The sequence below is a fragment of the Astyanax mexicanus genome, chromosome 5 (assembly GCF_023375975.1).
Source record: "Astyanax mexicanus isolate ESR-SI-001 chromosome 5, AstMex3_surface, whole genome shotgun sequence".
Classification (NCBI taxonomy): Eukaryota; Metazoa; Chordata; class Actinopteri; order Characiformes; family Acestrorhamphidae; genus Astyanax; species Astyanax mexicanus.
In genome coordinates, this window is record NC_064412.1 from 8,591,831 (window position 1) to 8,602,816 (window position 10,986).

A 10,986-nucleotide genomic window follows, 5' to 3' on the forward strand; every position below is an offset into this window, starting at 1 on the left:
ATAGGAAGAGGAGTTTTTTTTTTTTTTACTGTACATGAGCTAATATTTAGGTGCTGTTATGGCTGATGACTGACGATAAGACAGAGAGAAAAAAAACACATTTCAGCATGTGCCCATCAGTAAGACAATTCTATAATTAAACAACGTCATTGTGGTCGGGTAAATCCCGGATTGCGTAGAGCTATCAGTTATCAAAATATAGATAACAGATTATGTGTGTGTGTGTATTTGTGTATATGTGTGTGTGTTTGTGAGTGTGCCCACATGCACAAGTGCTCACTGTGCGCCCGGGTTAAATCAGTGTAACAATTGTACACCTGAGGCTTATTCCTATTGAATCATATGCTCCATAGATCTTGCCTCAGGGTGTGTTACCAATTTGAATACACATTCTGCACACACACACACATATATATATATATATATATATATATATATATATATATATATATATATATATATATATATATATATATATATATATATACATACATAGACAGAAATACATACATAGAAAGAAAGAGAAACGTGCACAGTGCCTGCATACAAATAAACACACACAAAACTAAGGAATTAATTTTTATAATAATAAATCAAACAAACATTAAAACATGCATGTATATCATTATTGCATTATAACTCTCTTTTTACTCTGTAAACTCTACATAGATTTGCTGCTCACTATTGATTCTGTTTTATGTCTTATTTAAGTCAAAGACATTTGCACTCCTAGATTCGCCACTGTGCAACCCATTTCCAGTAATTGCACTGCCTGCGAGTTATTTTTAGTTGGTTTAAGCGGCCGAGTAAAAGCTAGAGAGAGAGTGAGAGTGAGAGAGTAAGAGTGTGTGAGAGAGAAAGAGAGAGGTAGAGATAGAGAGAGATACAGAAAGAGAGAAAGAGAAAGAGAGATACTGTACATGGTATGAATAATGTGATGAGCTCTCTAATGGGGACTCAAACTCTACTTAAATGAATCAAGGTCTTTTACAGTCATCAGGTATGTAACAGATATCACGCCACCCTCACCCACACACTGATCTTTGATTCAGACTGAAAACGAGGGTAAGAAAGTTCTAGCTTGTCATTTTTAATCTTTGATGCACGCTGATGTTAACTGGAGAAACTGGCCCATATTCTCTGAATTCCATTGTGACAGTTATAGTGACATGTGCTTGCACAATATGCCTCTTGTTTATGGATATCCAATTACATCCAATGGTTGGGTTCCACGTGATTTATAGCAAAAACGAAAAAGATTTTCTTTATTTAAAGACTACTAAATATGTATTAATATATAAATATATTTTATTACAGAATATAAAATCCTTTTTGCATTTTTTCTTGCTGTTATTGTTTGACATGATCTAAATCAGGCAGTTGCTTATATACATTGTGCCCAAATCTTACAACAAATGGACTAATAAATTGCTTTAAAATTTATTTATACAGCTTTCATTGAAAGTCAGCAGTTTGGGGTTAGAAGGTCTTCAATTAAAGTATTTTTATAGTATATGTGTATGTACTGGTATATTAATATTTCGACACACGTTTCATTTTACCTGCCTGTCTATGTTCTTAATTTCTATAATAATCGTTAAAAAAGAGCCCCAGTGAGCTGTAAAACTGTTCCTATTAAACTTGATAAAGCTGAACAGAGTTCCAGCTACGTTTCTTGTGATTTCATTAAAGCGCTTGCATTGTAATGCATGTCAATACTTTACAATAAGGTTAGAACGATGGAGGGAAAGTGGGCCAGCAGCTTCTCATAACCTATCCAACTTCATTTTTTAATGAAGTGGATGAGCCCCAGGCTTCACACAAGTCATAATGCATTCAGCAAATATTCTCTGGACAAAACATGCATTTATGAAGAAATGGCCTTTACTGGAGGAATGCATAGAGAGTATGCTTAACAAACAATACACCCACTCATGAGTGAAAGGGGGGAGAACGGGCGAGCGAGAGCGCGAGAGAGAGAGAGAGAGAGAGAGAGAGAGAGAGAGAGAGAGAGAGAGAAAGAGAATAGGCAAAAAAAGCAAGTATGACTAACAACTCCAAGAAAATGAACTCCAGCTCAAAGGCATATGTAAGAAAGGATTCTGAAGCTTCTGGGCTAATGTTCTTCACAAACTCTCACTTCACTTGCCTTAAATACACTGCCGAGCAATAAAACATCTATTCCTGACACATTGTGATACTGATTTTTAGTAAGATATTTGATAAATCATGAGCTGAAGGTGATACGATGCCTAGAAAATAGCAGTGTGACTTACAATGTGTACAAAAGCACTTGTTTTCAGCTTGTTAGCTTTTATTTTTCATGTTGAGCATTGCAACCAGGCTGATAACTGAATTATACACCTAGTCTGTCTGATTATTTTATGTTATTTAAAATCTATAGCAAATAGGATGTTTTATATTTCTGTGAATTGGTAGTCTAATTTAAAAAAACTGCAGGGAGTACCAAGCATGGGTTACACAAACATAAATATCATGAAATATTTGGCTAATATGGACTTTTATTAATATTTCTCATTGTTTTCTTGTATATTACATTGTAAATTATGATATCTATAGCCTCAACCCAAGCCACTCAAAGCAAGGTTTTTTAGAGCTAGCTTATACTGTGAAACTCAAGGTTGTGCCTGACGAACATCAGAGGAAGGTCAGACCTTCTTTCAGTTAGCACTCTGCTTTGCTGGTAACGAAAGTGAAATATATATGCCTTCTTCTCTAAAATGCAACACATCTTCACCATAGTGCCACCGGAAAACTGATGCTAGCTGTTAACTGGAGGCACCAGACTGGCTAAAGCTACGCATGCCATATGCATTTAGAATGAATGTCACGTGATAAACGATAAGCCGACAGATTCTCACTTGACTGGTATTTGGAACCGCTTGGCCTGCTGCCTGTTCATCGCTTCCTGATTGACTGCATATTGGTCTATTTAAAGGCCATCGTCCATGCTGAACATACTGCAAAGTAGCATTCTTCTGGAAGACAACTGGAATGTCTGCATTACTGCTCAAGTTTAACCATTCATTAGGCTCCATATGGCGCATTTTATATACATTTTTGTTGGCACAGTGAATGGAAATACAGTGTAAGCAGTGTAATTTACGTAGGCTGCTTCAAATGAAAACCAAAGCATTTCAAAGTGAAATCCCATATCTACTCTTTTGTTTGATGACTGCTGCTTCGCCACTCCCACCCATTCACATACAACCTGTTTCTGGCAAGTATTTTGTTAAGTTCCCATAGCAACAAGCAATGTGTGTCATTTGGCCACCATGTTGCCTCTTCCACATCTATAAGCTTCAGGTGAACCCAGAGAGAGACACAATATTGGGGGGGGGGGGGGTCAATGAATCACAACTTCCCCACATCTATCAAGCATCAGGCTTCCTGTACGTACAGTATGCTAGCGCACTTCCATCGTGAGAAAAAGAGCACAAGTGCAGCTGTAGAAACGAAGCAGCTAGCACGTTAGCATGTTAACAGCAGGAAACGAGAGCCACCCATCACACTTGGCCTAGTTTTTTAGAACCATTTCCGGTTCATGGGATGCCGCAGAACACCAGCGCACATCTCGATAATGACTCTTGTTGTACACGCGGCCTGTTTTAGGTCACATGGCCTCACAGACGCCTTTGGATGATTGCATTATTAAAGCAGGGCCATATAAAGGGCCATTGTGGTCAAGGGAGCAGACGTTTCCCTTCAAATTTGCTGCATAATGTCCACTTGCATAAGATCACTTTTCTTCATATGGAGCTGGCGTACTGTACTCGCACTCTCCTCGGCCGGCTCGCCTGCTGATCTTTTCCATATGTTCCAAGCCACAAGCTAAACTCCATGACATACTTCTATAAACACACATCACCAAATTATGAGTTACTTATAGGCGAGAGGGAGGTTTTTAAGAGCGGCGCAATGAATGTGTTTCATACAGCAAGGCTTTCGGTGCCCTATATTAGCTCACTTATCGTTCAGTCGCATGATGTTTGCAGCCAATTTCTGTTATTGTTTGCCTTTATCGCACATTCCATCTGCTCTATGCAATTTCATGTGTTACTTCACTCAGGGACGTCGAAATGTAACCAATTTATGGCACCGGCTTTGAACAAATGTTCAGTGCGTGAATCAGACAGCAGATGGAATGTGGCTACGCTAACTCTCTCGGTAATGACCAATAGGCCTACTCTCCAGTAAGAGGGTCACGGTGATAAACTATTGGACCACTGACGCGATGTGATTAGCTTTAAATAGCCGTGTGGTACATCTACACTTCTTAAATCAAACCCACTGTGGTAAATTACAGCAGTCGCTGTTCTGCAAAGTCTACAGTGCTCAGAATGTGTGTGGAAGATATATATGTTCTTCAACAGACAATGCAGCTCATTAGCTGCCACTTCAGTGACCTTTTTTTCTTTAGGAGAACAGAAAACACTCCTGCAAATACAGTATATGAAATGTATACTTGAGTAATGTTTGAGTAAATTTATGCAAAATAATAAAGAAATATCTTCCTCGCTTCTATATGGTCCTATAGGAGATTTAAGTCTTATAAAGCACTTTTACAAACATTAACACATAACTACAGCGTATTACACAGTTTTAAAGGTTTATAAAAAGTCTACATACAAACAAACCCATTCCTATCAAGCCCAACCACAAATGTGGGTGGAATTTCACAGCAATCAGACGACAGACAGGCAGACAGACAGACAGAGCAGAGTCCCATACCAGCTCTGCAAAACCTAATTAAGACTCCACTGAAGTGGTCACTACCACAATTATACAGTTCCAGCTCAACCCAACACACAAATAAAGGTCTTTTGGATTCAGTGGAGTTTGCTGACAGGTGCGAGATCCTTTTGTGTGCTAACAGAACCCCTACAAGTGACCAGGCCTCAGATTTCACATCCAAACTATATGTCAGTTTCTCAATACGAGTTCTTGTGTATTTTGCATCCTCGTGTTCATGCCTGACGTCATTTTTATTGCCCAAACTGCAATCAAAACCTCAAGAATTAAATCACAAACTACTGCTTTTAAAAATAAATGAGGCAAAAAATGAATCTTGGTTCATTTGATACAAACAACAATTGTTATTGCTAATACTGTCATGTTGGGAGGCTTATATACTCATGTGTGATTGCCTTATCTTAGCTAAACACCTTACAATAATGCTGAGTAAATTAAAGGGTAGATTTTATCATTATATCCTACACTATTTTCATTTAATATAGCTATTAAAATTGCAAGCATGCACACAGCACCTCAATGCACAACATATTGTTGTGTACTTGACAAAAACGTTCTTCCCAAGAATATAAATGCATTTTTTTTTTCGTTCTTTCTATTGAGAAACACCCATGACCCCATCAACACTGGACACAGGACCTGGGACTACAAAGTGTGATATGAGTCGGAACCAGCGCGCAATAAAGTGAGCGTCCACGCGCCCAAAGCGTTTACACACGTTCCAGCTCCAGCAAGCCAAAGGTGCACGCGCATCTATAAGTCTCCAGCTCCATTACTTCCAGCTGCGTGTCCTGCTCGGCTTAAGCAGCCTGCGGCCACACACACACACACACACACACACACACACACACACACACACACACACACACACGAACAACGCGTTTAAACAACGCATCTCTCCATTACCGGCTGATTCGGTTCGAATACATTGCGCTCCGAGACTATTGCGCGCGCCCCAGCAGACTACAAGTTGACTTTGCGCTCGAGTCAAACATGCAGCATGATTGTGCTGCATTAGTGCAATGCCTCGCGCTGGTGAAAATGCAATTGCGATTGCACGGCCACATGAACTAATGTTACAGTGCATGCATGCATACAGTACATAGACACGCGCTACATGCACGCGCTGCACGGGATATAGCTTGAAGCTGCCGCTGGGGAAACCGGGCGCGCGACATCAGCGTGCAGGTTTTGTCTTCGTATGCACGAGCCAGACGGTGGTAATATGAGAATAGCCTCGGTAGTTCGCTATATAATAATTAGCCCAGGGCTAATGAATCGCGGGAGTCATGCAGACACGTGCACTCGAGACCAACCACCACGTCACGCGTCACGGGTAGCGCGAATGTATAGCCTAGTGATTTTTTACTGTAAAAAAAAAAAAAAGGAAGCTTGTCCTGTAAACAATAACACCACCAACAAGTGCAGTAACAACAAAATAACATTTAAATATGTTTGATTAATCCTGTGTTTAATCAAACGCACGTGCAACTTCACTTATGGTCATAATTTTTGTATGCCAAAGCCAGTCTTTTTTTGCTCACACCACCAATTAAGTTAGTCAATTGCAAGCATTTAACCCCTTTCTTATCGCGCCATAGTACAACTGATACAAGCATTGCTGTATTTATGTTCACTTTGAAATCTCCTTCTTAACGACTTTGGAAAGCTAAGTAGGCTGCATGCGCAAGGCTTTTTTTTTTTTTTTACTAATATTTTGTGAAATTATTACAAATACAAAAGAAACCAAAAAGCAAACATTGAGCAAGAGGTGAAGGATATTATTATTATTATTATTATTATTATTATTATTATTATTATTATTATTATTCTCATTGTACAGTAGAAATATCAGTAGCATGCACGCATCTCATTTTCTCATCATCTTTTACGTGTGTGGATCAGAAGTACGCAAATAAAAACACCCTGAATTTGCTTTTAAACATTTCTCTCTACTATTTCTATATTATTTCTGCTGATTTACAACAGATTTACATGTTTGTGTTTGCATTTTGGCGTTTAAGTCTTAAATACAATATTCCCGAGATGACTAAGGCTAAATACAGCTTTAGTTTGGGCTGCTGTTGGTACTGATGTATGTTGTTGTTGGGTACTGTTTTTGTTTGTTTCCTCGCGACCCACGAACTCGTACTTGGAATTAATTAATTGATTAATTAATTAGCGCGAGAGTGGACGCGCGTTTAAGCGCGTGCGCGCGCGTGTGCGTTTGTTCGCGCGTTCGTTCGTTCGTTCGTACGCTCGCTTACTTGCTTGCTTGCTCGCTGGCGCTTGCTCGCTTGTTCGCACATGCACGGGGAAAAACGCGCGTGCTAAAGCCGTATCAGGCTTCTTCTGTTTCTGCTTCTTCTGTGCAATTACTAGCCTACTGCAACAACTACAACAGCAACAATAACACAAAGCGAAGAAAGTAAGTAAGGTGCATGAGCAAGAAGCGCGTGTAAGAAGAGTGAAAGAGTGTGTGTGACAGACAGACAGAGAGAAAGAGAGATAGAGAGTTTGAGAGGGTGGGAGGTGTTGTTTTTACCTTGTTGCAGTGGTAATAGTCCAGAGAGGCGAGGCTGGGTTCGGCAGGCAGCGTGCAGGAGCCCACGCTGGAAGGGGGTGCAGGATAAAATCTCACATCCATCGCCCGCTCCGCTACACTGAAGGCATGAACACAGGTTCAGCGTCTCTGCGAGTCTCTCTCTCTCTCTCTCTCTCTCTCTCTGTTGCTCACTCACTCACTCACTTGCTCTCCCTCTCTCTCTCACTCACTAGTTCTCTCTCTGTCTGTGTCTATGTGCCTCACTCTCCCTCTCCCCACTCTCTCTCTCTCTCGCTCTCTCTCTCGCTCTATTGTTAACCCAAACAAAAAGAAACAGAACGTTTGAAAGAGAGAGAGAGAGAGAGAGAGAGAAGGGGTCGAGCCTCACTCTCTCTCTCGGAGTCTCGTTTTTCTCTAAAAAACACTATTTCCTCACACCCATGCTGCAGGTTTTATTCTTTTTTTTTATTCTTTTTACTATTATTCACAGCACAAAAACACAAAAAAACAGAATAAACTGATGAAAAGTTAATTTTTTTAAAGAAACTAAGCTCAGAGCACTGAGGAGGAGGAGGAGGAGGAGGATGCTACAACAACTTTCAGGAGGCGCGCGCGCCTCAGCTTTTCAGCTTTTGTTCACGAGGTTGTTCACGAGTGGTTGATGTAAAGGTGCAGCGTGGACATGCTGCTGCCGCTGCTAGGCTAAAGCAGTTTGTTTGGCTAGCAGGGGCTGGTCTGCTGTTTCTCTCTCTCTCTCGCTCTCTCTCTCCCTCTATGCTTTGTCATGGAGCAGGAGAATGTAAGCACGCGCTCGCAGCCCCGCCGCGCCAAATGCCAGGCGACCTCTGCCGTCAGGAGAGGGAACGGGGGAGGAAGGAAAAGAGAAAGAGAGAGAGAGAGGGAAATGCACAAGGAGTGCTGGTGGGGGGAGAAGGCAGGACGTCAAGCCGTTTGACAACTACCTTTAGACATTACACGGAGAGAGAGAAAAAGAAAGAAAGAGGGGTTAAAGGGGGGTTTAAACTGAGATAAAGTTATAAAAGGGTTACAATTTCATTGAGAGAGTAAAGGGTTAAACTAAGGGGTTAAAACAGAGAAATAAAGAAAAATGGGTTAAAACATCAAAGAGAGGCTGAGAGAAAAAGAAAGGGGGTTAAAATGCAAAGAGAAAGAGGTGTTAAAAAGTCAGAGAGAGAGAAGGATAGGTTTAAAACTCAGAAAGAGAGAGAGAAAGATTAATACTCACTAAGAGAGAGGTTAAAACTCAGAAAAAGGGAGAAGGTTAAAAATTCAGAAAGAAAGAAAGTTAAAAAAAATGTTAAAATCTCATAGGGGATTAAGATTGAAGTACAAACTAGGGGATGGATGGATGGATGGATGGATGGATAGTAAGATAATGGATAGAAATGATTTGGGATATAGATTTAGGATTTGAAAGAAAAAGGGTTTAAAAATTCAAAGAGAGACTGAGAGAAAGACATAGGGGTTAAAAATGCAGAAAGAGAGAGAGAGAGAGAGAGAGAGAGAGAGAGAGAGAGAGAGAGAAACAAAAACTCAGAGAAAAAGAGAAATGTTAAAAACAGAGAAAGAGAGAGAAAGGTAAATACTTACTGAGAGAGGTAAAAAAAAACTCAGAAAGAGAAAGAGAGGATGTTAAAAGCAGTTAAACTCTCAGAGAAGGGATTAATTTAACGAACATGGAAGTATAAAGTTATGAGTGAAGTTTAAGATTATTTTGCTCATTTTAAGAACAACGACCTTAATAAATATCAATTAGACTCGTTACTCAAACTCATTTAAGTTATTTTGATTCTTGTGTCCAAATTTAGGATATACAATTCTTGGATTTGTACTTGATTCAAGTCTTACTTCGAGGATTTTTAGATTTCGTGATTTTGCTTATTTTAAGAAATCTTATTTGGAAAAACTGCTTACCCTATTGGCAAATTTATTATTATTATGTTTTAATATTAGCAAATACAATATTCAGTTCTTATATAATTTTATATTTTGTGCGGTGTAATGCCAGACATGGGCTACAGGGGGTAAAGTCCCCTTTGTTTGCGTAAAGAGAGAGAAGCTAATATAAGTTACAAAGGTGGAAATACTAAATTTAGTGTATGTAAAAAGTGAGTGTGTTCATCTGTGTGTGTGTATAAAAGAAAGAAAGAAAGAAAGAAAGAGAGAGAGAGAGAGAGAGAGAGAGAGAGAGAGAGAGAGAGAAAGAGATATAGTAGGGCAGATAAAGAAAGGATCAGCCTGTGTTTAGGGTCAGAGAGAGGATCAGGGAGAGGAAAACGACCCAAAACACCTGATTCAATCAAACCCACTCCTTACAGCCAGTTATGATTCATTCATTTTCCACCAAACGACATGAGCTCCCAGTCATTACAGAATACACAACCTCAGCAGTTCAAAGGAGGCACGGTTTGAGTGGGTTGGGTAGGACTGTGGGAAAAAGCACAGAAAGGCACAGAAGGAGGTTTAATTATGATAGAAAGTGTCTTCAGCACGTGTGTGAGATGAGCAAAATGATAAAGGAGTTCTTAGGTTCAGCACAACCTAGTGCACAATTTCACAACTAACCGCTAGAGGTGCCAGTATTTGAATGCTGGAATCACTATTACTCTTAGTTAAAGGGGGAAACCTTGGTGAAACACTTTGGTGCTTCACAGAGCTGTTATAAAGACTTTTTTTATTTAACCCTTTCAGACCCCATGTCTATTACAGTGGACATCATGTTGTCATATTTCTTTTTTTAAAGTTTAGTTGCACACAACACAGATAGGACCTGTTGTCCATCACAATAGATATTTATAAATCAATAAACAAATTTCCCAGCCCGTAAAACAGTAGCTTGACCCCACCAACCACACTGAAAAAACAATAGTTTGGCACTATAGCCAAGAAGGAAATGTAAAGGCCTATTTAAAACACTTAATTTTATTGTGTTTTTGTGGTTTAATCATAGTTTGTGAAGTATCATTTAGAATTGGACTGTCTTAGATTTAATATTAGAGTACTTCACTGATTTAACATTCTTACATAACTTGGAAATAATTCAGGTCTGAGAAAAAAAAAAAAAAAACATAAAAAATCAGGACGAAAAAATATATATTTTTTTATAGTCTGATAGTCCTATAGTGTACTACCCCCCTCCCCAAAAAACATTTTTCTAAAAGCCATAATGACTATAATGTTATATTATTAAAATGTTAATGTTGATAATATAATTTGGGATGCACTAGGCTCCTTCCTGTTTCACCTGCATATATGCTCATTGAAAATGAATGTAAAGTATTTTAGTAAAATGTAAATATATTAAAGAAGCTTAGTTCGACTGAAGTTTGTCTGGAGTTCTCTAGAGTCTCTGCACGGATCATCTTTATACTAGGCTACATACGTCTGCTATGTTCTTGCTGGAGTGTGGGGGGTGAGGGGACGTGTGCAGGTGGGATGGATCATAGTATAAACCAATAGGGAGTCGGAATGGTATATGTTTATACTTCTCTACATCCAATCACAATCAGATTCACTCTATCTGGATGGAGAGATTTATCTGGATAGGGGTTTTATTGAATGATGAGAAGCCGGAATTAAAACAAGCTGAAATGAAATAGGAGTAACGAGGCTATTTTTAAAATGTAAGGAGTAGAAAGTTCAGATAA

General features: G+C 39.2%; 1 protein-coding gene across 8 annotated transcripts in view; it reads right to left on the minus strand.

Moving 5' to 3' along the window:
• tox2 (TOX high mobility group box family member 2) overlaps positions 1–7,627 on the minus strand; it is a 214,123-nt gene extending 206,496 nt beyond the window's left edge. For 3 of the 8 annotated variants that reach the window (XM_007252680.4, XM_015606720.3, XM_015606719.3), the window contains exon 1: positions 7,319–7,625. In XM_007252680.4, the coding sequence (XP_007252742.2) occupies positions 7,319–7,420 (102 nt within the window). In that variant the 5' untranslated portion in view covers positions 7,421–7,625. Of the gene's footprint in view, positions 1–7,318 lie in introns of all 8 variants that reach the window. The other 5 variants (XM_049479733.1, XM_015606721.3, XM_049479732.1 and 2 more) reach the window with 4 other exon arrangements.
• Positions 7,628–10,986: the final 3,359 nt, after the last annotated feature.